The 14,673-nt window shown below is 38.4% G+C and overlaps 1 protein-coding gene across 2 annotated transcripts in view; it reads right to left on the bottom strand.

The window, feature by feature from the left end:
* LOC106467005 (protein phosphatase 1 regulatory subunit 14C-like) overlaps positions 1-14,673 on the bottom strand; it is a 92,895-nt gene that overhangs the window by 7,208 nt on the left and 71,014 nt on the right. For both annotated transcript variants that reach the window (XM_013927314.2, XM_022395085.1), the window contains one exon: positions 257-298. In XM_013927314.2, the coding sequence (XP_013782768.1) occupies positions 257-298 (42 nt within the window). The remainder of the gene's footprint in view (positions 1-256; positions 299-14,673) is intronic.

Below are 14,673 nucleotides of genomic sequence, written 5' to 3'. Positions count from 1 at the left end.
TAACGTAACGTAACGTAACGTAACGTAACGTAACTACGTAACGTACTACGTACTACTACTACTACTACTACTACTACTACTCTATTTTTTTATTGTTTCTACAACAGGTAGTTGCTGTCCATTTGAAACTTACATTCATTATGAATACTCTGCCTAAACAGCCTATCAAAGATTGCATTTGGTTAATTTAAACAATGAAGAAATTTGTAGCAAAATATACGAGATAAGTTAAATTGTATAATAAAACATAACTGACCTCAATAGTGTCTCTTGAAGATTTGGCACCTACTACTTTTTCCTAGAGAGAGAGAAGAAAAAAATATATATATACACTTTTATGAGACAGAATTGTTTATGATGAGCAGCAAAGAAGTTTATTTATTTATTCCATATTACCAGGAACTGAGATGTTTTTCATAAATTTTCTTTTTTATCTACCCCAGTTATAAAATATAGTTATAACAGACACACAAATTTCTAAATCCAGTTATATTACAAACAAAGGTAAATATAACTATGTTCCACATGTATTTCTTAATCCAAAGTTATAATTTTCCTACACTCACATACATAGCTATTCTCATTCAGTGCTGCCCTCTATTTGCAAACAATTTTTCACATTCCACAAGCCTTTCACTCCCATGCATGCCTTGATTCACATGGATTAACTGATTCTCACATGCAAATTATCATGCAACATACCTCCACCAATAGTAGTGCCACACACCCATGTGACTCCCTCTTTGATATTCTACCTAGCTATTACTTCGTATTTAGGCAGAAATGTAAGCACCAGTTCACAGTGGGGAGGAAAGGTGAGAAGAGTGAGCAGAAGGAAGTACCTGTCAGAAATACTTTTTCAGTATAGAAAAATTATAACTTCTGACAAGGTACCTTACTTCCACTCACATACATAGCTAGAATTCCACACTGAATAGGGGGGAGGGGGACCAGTGCGAGGGAGAAAGTAAAAGTATCCCAAGGACACCCTAACAAGGGAACCCTCTAATAAGAGGATTATATGTGGGAGACCAAACCACTTCTGTTACAGGTATACTCTTTGCCCAGATTTAGAAAAGGTGTGACAGATCTGGGCAGAAGTAGTGAGAAGCACATCCCAATGGGAAAGAAAACGGTTGGACAGTGATCCTAACTATAATATATTATAATTTCAATCTCCCTGATGAATAGAATGTGGGTACAACAAGGGATGTGCCACAAAACTTGACTGCTGGGAACCAACATCCATGTAGGGGTAGGACGAGGATCATATCATCCGTAAGTCCACTAGAATCCAAAACTCAACTGTCGGGAACCGACATCCATGTAAGGGGGTAGGAAAGAGGATCATACCATTTTCACCTCAAATTACGCCGACCAGAACCACCTCAAATGCAGTAACATCCTTGGCATAAAGATATCGAGAGGTAGCACAAGAAGAAACAGTGGAGTAACCAACAAGTGCACCCAGGGCAAATTGAGTGAAGGACCAAGGACACTATGAACAGATGTGTGAAGACTTATGTTGACTGGTTGAGTTCTAAATACAAAACTCAACTGCTGGGAACCGACTTCCATGCAGAGGTAGGATGAGGAATTTCAATCATTATGACAGTGCACTCCAAAGCTACAACATACTCTCAGATAACTGCACGTACAGATGGAACCTCCATTTGGAGGACATATCATCCACACCAACAGAACACCTCCATCCTACTCTCAACTGAATGGAGTCTTTATTGTATATCTCTCACTCAGAAGGATACCACCATAGTCCACCACCCCAGCAGCTTGGAACTGGAACATGGTAAGGACTCTTTTACCCTATTTTGAAAAGCAAACCCAATTTATTCAATCTAAGGAATGGTAAGGATGGGTAGCAATCCCCTTCTGGTTTACCCATGAAGTCCATGGGTGAATAAAGTCCGAATGGGCATATTTATCGAGCATCTATATGTATACACATTGCAAGGAATAACGTATGACCAATCTTGTGGAACACCCCATCTGTTCATTTTATGCCCATGGAAATTACCCTATTTTGAAAAGCAAACCCAATTTATTTAATCTAAGGAATGGTAAGGATGGGTAACAATCCCCTTCTGGTTTACCCATGAAGTCCATAGGTGAATATAGTCTGAAATGGGCATATTTATCGAGCATCTATATGTATACACATTGCAAGGAATAACTTATGACCAATCTTGTGGAACACCCCCATCTGTTCATTTTATGCCCATGGAAATTATGAAAACGAAGTCAATATGGCCTTACATTGCAGGTTTTAGTACAATTCTAATTGCTTCAAATATACCTGTACAGGACCTTGAAAAATAATATATATAACAATACAAAGAAAACTTACCCAGTTAAGTCTCACAGAAGAGTGAAAGATGGAAACAGGTGAAAGACAGTACCTCGACAAGGAAGAAACAAATAATGCAAATAGTGGGAGATGAATATACGAGGTGTACTCGACAGATGAAGTACCTCCAACAGATGATAGGGGTTGAGATGCAGGTAAAAGGTAAGGTGCTTGATTGGAGTGAAGACACCAGGAATTGATTACAGGAAAAAGGAGACAAGGAATAAAAGCCAATCGGATCACAAGCTGAACCCAAAGGGTAAGGGAGGAAGGGAAAAAAATCAAACAGAAAGAAGCCTTGAAAGCAATGAAGTAACCTAGAGCATGTACAGGACAGAGAAGGTCATCTGGATCCAAACAAGAATAAGGTGGAAGATGGCAAGAAACAAATATGACAAAAAGAATATTCAATATGAGCCCCCAAAGTGTAGGCTAGTAAAATCAATCCAGAACAAAAAGAACATATCAAGCCGAAACAGTCGAGAAAACTAGATCTGTGCCAGCCAGGAAGGATCAATCAGAAATATCTGACCTGGAGTGATGTGGATGATCAAAATCACCTTGGGAAGAAGACTGATGGAGTGAGAAAAACTAAAGTTATAAACTGGATGTAATCCTGTCTGAATGTATCAACATCCAGGTTGAGTGGTTAATGAACTGGAGACCAAAAACAAAAGAGGTAACTTGGAATCGAGAAAGGATCAAATGCTTCCCATGGAAGAGTATCCCAAAGGAGGCAGAGCTACCAAAAATATGAGGATCGAGAGGCCGCTCCTTGGGAGAAAGTGTGTTGGTACTGGAAAGGTGATCTGCAACAAGGTTGAAAGGACGTATGTCAAGTGTGTGGGTTTACAAAGGGAGATACACTGTCTATCACAAAGGGAACAAGAATGAGTGTCCCCTTGGCAAGTGATATAAGCCACCATCGTCAAATAGTTGGAATGAAACATGATTATTTAAAGCCGGACAAGAGGAAGAAAGTGAAGTAAAGCATACTGGACTGCTGAAAGAGCCAGGGTATTAACATAGTAAGATCTTTCATCTGTAGACCATTGTCCTAAAGCCTCCTACTGATCAACCCAGGGAAGAGAAACAAATCTGGATGATGAGGAGGAAGAAGTAAATCTGATGACATGGAGAATATGTTCAACCACCAATGCATACAGTTAAAGAATAAAGTAGGAAAGTTAAGAGGAGAATCCAAAGGAAACCTAGCAAGAGACCATGGGCCATGCAGCATATCCTAAAAAGATCACAAATGTGTCAGACCCAGAGGGAGAAGGGCTTTCATAGAAGCTACATCCTCCAATGCATTAGAACTTTGCTAGCAGTAAGATAATTACCCATAATGCCATGGATAACAGAAAGCTCCATCAAATGCATTCGAGCAGGAGAATGGATGGTTCCAACAGAGGTGGGTGTTTAAAAAGACACTCCCCAAACAGATAAGACTCTTAGGTAGGTAACAGGAAAAAACATATCTAACTGGAAAATCCAACCACCCAAGCTAGTTGTGTAAGAAGTAGACAAGTATGTTATGACCACCCTTGTTTGGAAGGAGCTAACCAAAGCCAGACATTCAAGTAGTGGTGTTAGTACAATCCACCAAAATGCAGAAGTCAAGTAAAAATGCAGACCACCCGACAAAAGACCTATGGAACCAAAACAAGTCTGAAGGGCAAGGCACAAAACTGGTAACAAATCATGTGATGAAAAAATCTAAAATAGCATTCCTAGAAATGAAGAACAAAAACGTGTACTGTGGGCATTCTCAGTCCTGCAGTAATTGCCTACCTGATTGTGGTCAAACACTATATATTAAACTGGGAAAGAACCAAGAAGTGATTGAGGAGGGACTGATCAATCCAGAACTTAAATTAGCATTGAGCATACACAATAAATGGAGAAGCCCACAGATAGGACAGGTAAAGACAGGAAGGTGCCAGACGTGGAACATGAATAAAGATGACAATGGATCAGAATGAAACATGAGAGCAACTAAAAAAAAATAGAATACAACATCACAGATACCCCAAGTGATGCTAAATGCACAGGAGTAGCCCCAAAAACTGGATCGGTGGAGAAAAAAAGCCAACCATAAGTCCCTATTAGAAGTGAATGGTAAAAATATAGTACATGACAGTGTCCCACTCCAGAAGATCCCAAAAGCAAAGAAGCTAAGTGTGGAGGGTCCTCACAAACTAAATTAATTGTAAGAAGTACAAATTATAATAAATTATGGAAATGAAATATTCGATATAATGTAAATTTAAGTAAATGTGTAGTGAAATAAACATATGGATTAGATGTTATGTGTTTAAGAAAAACAAAATATTTAACCTAATTATCAATTTACCCTTAATATGAACTACAGGTAACTAAATAACAGACACTTGTTAAGCCTAAAGAAATTGTGCAGAACAAAGTATATCACTAAGCTCTAATTTAAAAACCCTAACCTAACAATAATTATGTACAACATCAGGAGAAGAAGTTTGTGTGGACAAAGTAAATATGAAGAAGTATAAAAGATAAATAATAACAAAATTATAATTAAGTAAGTATGCACTGACAATAACTTATGTATGAGATGTGATGTTTTGAAGAAAAAAAAATATAGTTAACCTAATTTACAATATACCAGTAAGACGAATTACAGGTAATCCTAAAATAACAAAGACCCATGTTAAACCTAATCTAACGTTATAGGGCAAAGAGACACTAGGCTATAATTTCTAACCTGAACTTGACTATGAGTATTGATCAATCTAACTAAAGATAACATTTTCTTAAATTGAAAATGTATTTCTAATAATGCATACCTCCTCTCACACTACAGCTACTACTTGACTGCTAGGGTTTCTTTACTTTTACCCATCTAAGCACTGTTCTGATTTTTCTCACTTGTTCCATTCTGTTATTCCCCACTTAATTGCTCTTGGTGATATGTATCTCATGACACTCTCCACCAATGTCAAAGCACCCTCTGTCTTGGTATTGTATATAAGCACCTCCTTCAGATAATACTGTCACTTTTTTGAGACCGACCCAATCAGCAGTCTCTAGCATTGGTTCTTAGTGGGGAGGAAGGTAAGTATTATTGGAAATACATTTTTGATTTCAGAAAATGTTAATTTCCAAAACATACTTACCTCTGCTTACACTACAGCTAGAATCCCACATTGATAAGGTGTAGGGGCTGGGGAAAGAATTATCCATACAGAAAGCATCTGCACTGATCATGGGAATGCCAACAGAAGATTGGCACCCAAGTGGGGGAACCACACCACATCCAGAATAGGTATGCTCTTCACCCAAAACTTAATTCATGTACTGTGGATGGAATTTTACATGATCTATCATCACTATTGGCCAAGCCCCAAGCATATACCCGAGGTTCCACTGCTCGGAGTTGGAATTATAGGGCTATGGTTCCTATATCCTACGTTGGTGGCTAGGGCATTTGGACTGTAACACCAAAGTGGACAAACCTTCTCATCAACCTGAAGTAATCCAAAAAACAACACCCCAAACTTGGAATGATAGGAGTATGCCATACTCAACCTGATGAAACAGAACTCATCCAGTCTGGAATTGTCAACACTTATCCTCACTCCCCAACTGTGTGGGCAAGGAAATTCCACTTGCCCCCAGAATTATGGGGATGACATGGAACAAGGACACAGGATGAGACCACTCTCCATTCAGAATTATGAGACAACGGCCCCTTTTCCACGAACAGTGTAATGAACCAATATCAATCAAAAAGAAAGGTCATGCTCTACCCAACCGAATAGCCAAGCACCAAATATCAACTGGTATTCAAGTTGGCTTCTGTATAGGCTGGTGCTTCTCTTACAAACAACTGGGAAAAAAAAATCTAGGCTCCCAGGTAGGAGTGCCCCCAACTTCACCCTCTCCTCCAAGAGTGGAGGTAAGTCACTTGAATACACTCTAGAAGAAATAACCTCTGTCCACCACCCCAATGACAGGAAAGTGGGAGTGGTAAGGACTCCCTAGCTCCACTAATAGAATATGGGACGGAGGGGATGCACATTGTGAAGTCTTGAGGAACAATGCTCTGGAAACAGTGCAATAGGTGAACCAAGTTCCCTAAATTTTTAATAGCATACTGACCCCAATTTATTGAATCCACTGTTTGACAGGGATAGGCACGATCCCCTTATGCTTTACTCATGATAGTCCATGAGTGGTGGTCCAGTAATACCACCCAGTCTGCCTCTAGGTGTTCTTATGGAACACTTCATTTCTACAAAGCCTATTACAATATAAATAAAGTATATTGTGTTAATGGTTGCTAGTGCAGATTTGGTTGATTAAAGCACACCTGACACAGAGTGGGATCCTGTGGAAAAGAGGCAAGGGTCCATGGAAAGGAATGAAGAGATGAGATTAATGGTGAAAATTCTCACCCCTCTGCATAATCTAGCATATAGCTATAGGGGGTAGTCGAAAACCCTCAGAAAAAGATACTGCCAGATCATTCAAATAATGTGATATAAAAGTATTGGAGGAGATCCACATACCAGCCTGCAGAATGTCTTCCAGCAGGCAATTGAGCAGGGGCTACTAAGGGCATACAAATTTTAAGAATCTGATGAGATGCGACTTGCAGAAGATTCCTTACCTCCAAAGAGAGCCCAGAATAAGCATTATGGATTAGTTTTCATACTCACCCCATCAATGTAACGGGGGATAAATCCAGGGAAACAGAATACAATGAATAAAAAACCATTGTACAGCATCTCTAAAAGCTTTATTCAAGACATTTCAAGGTCCTGGCTGAACATAACAAACAATCGGGATCCAACTGGTCACAGAGGTGAGAAATAGAGGTCAGATGAATTGGTGAAAAGGATTTATCCCCTTCACTGGTTGCCAGTGTCTGAAGTAAGAAGGACTTGGCAGTGGTAGGTAAAAGCATGTTGTTCTGACAAACGTGGCAGACAAGTCATAACTGTTCCTTCATGTAACTGAGAAGTAAAACTCCCTACATGAACTGCAATATCAGGGGATGAGGAAGAACTAAGTACTTTCTACCATCAAGGAAGATGCAGACTCAAAAGCAACTGGGTGAAGACCCAAAACATCACATACTCAATATACCAATGGAAGAAAAGGAAGTGAAAGCAGCTGATCCAAATTGGCCTCAGAGTAAAGGAAGGTGCTGGAAAAAGCAAATCTTAATTCTCTCTAGAATGTTCAGGATTGCACACAAGTGCAGCCTCACAGCCCCCAGAAGAAACATCACCGGACCGAATGTACATCTCCATGGATAAGGTCATGGACAGTCTCAACTAAGATCAATCCCCCCCCCCCCTCGATTTGTGAGCAATGCTAAATATCAGAGCAGGGATAGGAGAAACCTGATTTGCCTCCATGCCAAATACACTAATCCGGGAATGCATGCCAAAAATAAGCATGCCAAACGTTTTTTTTTAGTTTTACGAAAATCAAATAGGTAACACAAAGACCACTCAAAAGTATTTCCAATAGTCATACTACAGAGAAACCTGTTAGTGTAGGCTTTGTCGAGAAAAAGTGACAACATTATCTGAAGGAGGTGCTTATAGACAGTATCAAGATAGAGGGTATACTGATGTAGGTGTAGAGTATTAAAAGAAAGATACTGCCAAGGGCAATTAAGTGGGAAATAAAAGACTGGAGCAAGAGAGAAAATTCAGACCAATGCTTAAATGGACAAAGGTAAAGCAACCCTAACAGTCATGTAATAGCTACAGTGTGAGAGTAGGTAAGCATGTTTTGGAACTTATGTAATTGAATCCAAATAACTACAGATAATAATATTAACAGTAAAAATATTCAAAAACCACAACCAAAGTCAGCTGACCATATTCCAAAATGTGTGGGCCCCCAAATTCAAGTTGAGGCCTGACAAAGGTCAGCTCATTGGACGATCAATCTCCCATTGAAGTAAAACCGATAATTCCCCAGTCAAGGACCACCACTTGAAGCCTGTATGAGTGTGCTGATACAAGATATAACCTCTGAAATGGTAACTTAGAATTCAGAATTCAAAATGAATAACCAAACACTACCATGCTGGCAGAAAAAATTAAAAAGGATTAAGTTCCCTGGGTAGATATATAAAATAATTACATTTTGGAATAAGTTAAAAATATCACTATTGTATAATAAGTAGTAAACTTGTTGAGAGAAAACAATACGAAAATACAAAAAAGAAAAACACTTTAAGAGAGCACAAACTAAACGTCTGAATACGAGTGCTGCCAAACCAAAAGTGATAATTAGGTAGAATAGCATAGAGGGAATCACATGAGTCATGTAGGTGTGTTGTATTACTATTGGTGGATATTGGTTGCATGATAATTTGCAAGCAAGAATCAGTTAAACTATGTGAATTGAGGAGTGAGTGAAAGTGGGAGTGTGGCATATGAAAAACATTTTGCAAATAGAGGGTAACACTGAACAAGAATAGCTATGTATGTGAGTAGAAGTGTATTGTCGGAATATGTTCTACAAACACACACAGGTACATTTCGTTACATTTCACACATTTATAAGACCAGTTGTTTTACACAAACAAATCTAGTTATGTTTTACACACTTTTAAGTCCACCTATGTTCCACAATTTCTAAATCCAGATATATTCCACACACTTTTAAATCCAACTATCTTACACAGACATTTATATCAAGTTATGCTCCGCACACACTTCTAAATTCAAATACATTTCATGAGCCAGCACATTAAATATTTGGTTTCACTGCACCTCAGTCTGTGCAGAGGTTTATGAGTATCAAATTAAAGTTGAAAGTTGTTGATTATGAATCTGATTGTTTCTACTTCTAGTTTTTGAGTGAAATACTAGAAACACAATGCTTTCTACAGATACCTCCACTTTTTCATATCAGCTGATGAACCAGGCATAATAAATGTCACAGAAATATTTAACCACAAAACTTCAATGTCATTTCATTATGTGTGTGTCTCTTCCAAGAAATAACATTTTTTGATCATTTGCTAAAAAAAGAAGATATTCTGTTTTCAAATTTTATCATTAAGTAAACAAAACAGTTATGTTCACATGATGAACTTCCCTCTGAATTGCTTAAATATTTTTTGGCTTGTACTGTTAAATCTTTAAAATTCAATTACAAACTTTATTAAGAGGTGTGAGTTGTTTATTTATGTCAGCCTACCTAAATGTCAGAATAATTTATCATACATATATATTTTACTCTGATTACTAGTTATAAAATATCCAATTTAGCATGAGTTGATGAATTCAAGGACATAACTTCTGCCTTCATTCCTTCCTTCCTCATCATATTATTGATAGTTTACCTGGGCAATACTTGCATTTATTTAATCAAAACATTTATATGTGTTTTATATATTTACCTGTAGGCTAATGCATAAAACTGCACATCAATGAGCTTGTGATGGCATTCTTCTTGGTGGAGGTTTCTTTGCTTCATCTTGCTAGCAATACTCAATTCTTAATGTCTGTAAAATGTTATTTAATACACTGTATACTGAATCATCATTATCCCCACTGTAACCGCCACACTCAGCCAGGAAGTTTGTGAGGCACCACTACAAGTTCACCATGCCCTTACAGGATGCGACTCTGTAAGCACCTTCATGGGTCAAAGAAAGAAAAAGGTGCTACACTTGCTCAAGTCTGATCCTGATCTGTGCTGGACATATCAGCAGATTAGTGCTCAAGTATCACTGTCAGAGTCTCTCATAGCAGACACTGAAAAGCATGTGTTTCATTTACCTTTAACAGCATCAACGAAGCTTGGTAGGATATCTTCTGCAAGTATACTATCACGCAGACCCATCATTTGCCACCAACCCAAAATTCTCTGAAAAATCATGATGTCCTACATGCTACCTTCCAAACTGTGGTGTGGAAGAATCCACTGAGTGCAGATAATTCTCAGTTCTTCCCAGTTGGAAGTGCCTGGTACATGAACGAGAATGATTTATGTATAGACTGAACAGACAAGTCTGCTGCTCCTATAACCCTGCTGCACCTTGTTACCTGTGGTTGTTCAGGTACCTGCCTAAGTCCCCATTATTCCTGTGTAACTAGCCAGCTTCCATGCACAGAAACCTGCTGCTTCAGTAATGATTGTAAAATATGTCTTCTGCTGTTGAAGAAGTGTCCATAAATGATGAAATTGATACCAAAAAACAAACTAGTGATACATCATTCTAATGAAAATGTAATAAGACTAATTAGATTGTCTTATTTTGATTTCCTTTTGCAGATCTGATGATTGCTATAAAAAATGCTTTAATTGCATGAGATAAAGAGTGTCAAATCTACTTATTTTCAGCACAATTCTGTTTTCTTGGATTAAGTATAGCTTGTTCAGTATCATGATAAGGTTTTTGCCTCAGGTTAAGGAGGATGTTTGAATGCTTAATTTGATCAAAGGTTATTGTTTAAAGACACTATTGCAAATTCTAATTTTTCTGTTAATTCTATGGAATAAAACATCCATACATACAAAAATTTGAAGCAGCACTTTTTCTTAATTTTACAAAGTTAAAAACAGAACTTTAAAAATGTGTCATCACATAAAGCAGATAATAAGCTTTAGTAACTTCTATAATGATGAAAAAAATACAAATTTCAAAACTATCACAAGTGCATACAAAACATTCGTATTTCCAAAATTTAATTAATTTTTCAAAGTTTATACAAGTTTATTCATAATCTGCACACTTTAAACTTTCATTTGATACTTAATAAGCTTTGTACAGTCACATTAAATTCCTAAAATACAGCCTATATGAGAACTGGCTTATGGACCAATATGTTCCACACACACACACATACATAAACCTAGTTGTGTTTCAAACAGATAAATTTAATTGTGTTCCATACATGTAAAAACTATTTATGGTCCACACATTTCGATACAGCTAAATTTCTACCTTTAACAAAAAACAATCTATGTTCCAAACTCCATGTCATGTAAACTTCTACTTAAATTAACAGCATAAAAAGTTACTAGCTGAAGCCGACTACTGATTGTAATCCAACCCAACATATCTTTCTGTCTTCCTCTTTCCAAACATAAGAAATGTCTACACATTATTATCTGCCAACAAAGATAATTACCTAACAGTGACTGTTTATCACAAGGTAACATTAACATTTTCCTTACCTTAAAATGCATTTTAGATGAATACTCATCTCTCTCCCTGCAACACCTCATGCACACTGCTGTACAAATTTCTGCAGGTGCAGTAGCCTTGAATCAATCTCCCACCCCTACATGTGTCAATGTATTGTGCCAGCCTATGATGTAATCATCATTATGCTGTAGCTCTCCACCAACAGGAAGGTGACATAACCTCCATGCACAGTAATCCCAAGGAGCACTAGCATGTTAATACAGACTCATTATTGATGAGGCAAACTAAAAGTATCGGAAGTGGGGTGGAAGGTGGTGAAGAGACAAAGCAGTATTGTAAAAAAATCCCATCTCAATAGTGGACACTGAGCAGGAGTGGATGGGCTTAATACTTTCCATACTCCCCTGTTCAATGCAAATTTCGGGTAAGTTTCCCTGTGAGGCAACAACAGCCACTTGGTGGGTTCCATCTTTTCCATATTATAGAAATATTTGTATGTTGAATAAAATAGTTGTGAGATCTGAAGAAGAAAAGAGAAAAATAAACCACTCCCCATCAGAGCCACTGTGAAAAGTGGCAACTTGGGAGAGATGAAAGTCAGAATAAGTGAAACCTTCCTGTGGTATAAGTAACATGACACTAATGTTTCAGAGTCATTCACATCCTTACCTGCAAGATCACATATAGGGGATATCAATGGCTAGAAGCAAGTGTAGCTGTGAGATAATAATGAATAAACTGTACAGAATAGAGAAGACAATCTGGGATGGCATGACCATAGAGGGAGGAAAGGGAAGTGGGGATGAATAGAGAATATTTTAGGGCAATCCAGGAATAGGGTGAACTTGTCCCTATAGTAAATACCGTGGGAGGAAACAAAAGTGAGTGATGACTCCCTCAAAGGTAAAAAATATGTCTGAAGCATATAAAAGAAGGTTCAACCACACCACACACAGAGTATCCTCAGCCAGAGCTATACAATCTAGGATTGGATACTAAATGAGTAGAAGCAAGGAGTGGAAAGACAGTGATGGTAGGATGTTCATAGTGGAGAAGCCACTACGTGGGAAGTGTCAAAGCAAAATAGGTGATCTGCCACTCAGCCATGAGCTTTCAAAACATGATAGATCAACAACTGAATGAGTGATGGTCATGGACCAAAAGAAAAATTCCAGAACTAAGAAAACCTAAGCCCCAGGAGCAAGTACCTTGATGTCAAGAGAAGGAAGAAACAAGAGGTGTCTGAATGAACCATAACAAAACCAGCTAGATGTATCAGAAGTTGACAGTAAGCCATGAGGGATCAGGTGTCCAGAACTACACCCCACTGGAACAAAGTGGAATGGTATGGTTATAGGATTGTTTGGCATCAAGCACATAGCCAACACAAAGTACCAATTGTCTGCACTCACCATGGATATGGAAACCAACAATTGTAAGTCTGGATAAGTTGGAGGAAGAGAGATGTCCAGGGTTGTGTGGTATCAAGTGAGCCACCATGATCAGGAGAGATTGAGAACAAGGTAGTATATCTCCAGAGATACCTGCACTAACAGACCAGAAACCACTGAAGGGGATATTTATAGGCACATCATGTAGGAATGAGAAACTCATGAGAAAAAAGTCTCTCACAAAGACTTAAGCAGGAAATGAAGGAGACAAAAGGCATGAGAGCCCTGGTATCAAAAGAACCATGTCTCACAGATAAAGAAATAGGGCAAGCCTGCACTGCACATGAAGTGAGAGAGTCCTAAGTGAAGGAAATACAGAGTGGGGAGTTTAGACTGAAATGGAAAGCCCAACCATCCACACCAAATGAGATGAGTCTCAAAGGAGAAGGAAGGTCACAACAGAGGAAGCTATGCTGGAAGGGGCAAGTAGAGGCTGAATATCCATGGAGTTACTGGAATAATAGGTCTTAGAAATGTAACCTCTGAGGAAAAATCTATCAGACCCAATGTAAAAGGATATGGCCATAGCCAACTCAAAGGGAAGGACTGAGAACCAAATGTTAGACCATTGCAGTGGAACAAACAGAAGCAAAATGCAGGCAGACAAATCAGGATGTGGAGAAAGTGTTGAGACCCAGAATTGGTTATCCACTACTAGGGAGAATATCCAGTGGAGAATGAGAAACTGCCTATCGGTAACCAAGGAAATACTAAAATTGGGTCAAGAGGGACAGATTGGTATTTGGCCTATAACTTTCAATTTACAAGAGAACAATAAAAAGATAGGAGTAAAACTCTAGCATAGGGATGAGGAATTGTCCTGTGGCGGTTCCAACAGATGAGGTGGAAAGTAGAAGTATAAGAAAAAACTCCTGAGAAAGCACCTAAGGAACATGATAAAATCTATCAAAATGAGTCCACCAGTGGACAAAGTAGGAGAGTAGAGTTCCCACAGGATTGAAGCCAAGGGGTGGCTGCAGAAATGATCTGCCTCCAAGATCCAAGACAGCCAGCTCTCCAAGAGGGGGAATTGTGGAGAGTAAAAAGATGGAGGTGACCCCACAAGGCCTATATGATGAGACAACCTGGTGGGGACCCCTTGTCCCAAGGGCAAAAAAAACAAGTGAGTAAAGATGATCGCTGAAGACCTTCATCAGCTCAAGATGCCAATGTATAAAAAATACCACTAACAAGACAACATCACAAAGAAAAGGTGCAAGATAGAGGTCCTTTAGAGGGGATTAAGAGGAAAAAACAACAGAGAGTAAGGCAACTTGACAAAACACATCCACAAAACAAAAATTAAATAAAAAGGGTAACTAGAATAAATGGAAAAAATCAAGGACAAGGTGGAAAATTGGTATGCGCAAGCCGCTCCAGTAAAGCTAAAATGATAGTGAAGGAAAACCTTCAAATGAAGATGAAGCATGAAAATGAGTGAAGATGCTGAGTAAGAGATGAAAACAAGGAGATGGAGAGAAAGAAAAGTGGGGATCCTGAAACTGAAAGTGGATCCAAGATTCAGCAATGAATTACTGAAGAAAGAGAAAACAAAAGACATACCTGTGGAATCCAAGCAAGACATAAATGGGACTGCCTGATCCACCTCAAGAAGAGAAACCAAGAAGTAAAAGCAAATGTGGAAACAACAGTTGTGAAACACAAGATGGGACAAGCTCATCTAAAGTAACAGA

The sequence above is a fragment of the Limulus polyphemus genome, unplaced genomic scaffold, assembly GCF_000517525.1.
Source record: "Limulus polyphemus unplaced genomic scaffold, Limulus_polyphemus-2.1.2 Scaffold2456, whole genome shotgun sequence".
Taxonomy (NCBI): domain Eukaryota; kingdom Metazoa; phylum Arthropoda; class Merostomata; order Xiphosura; family Limulidae; genus Limulus; species Limulus polyphemus.
The sequence above is the reverse complement of the archived record's forward strand: the minus strand, read 5'-3'. Positions and strand labels throughout refer to the sequence as shown.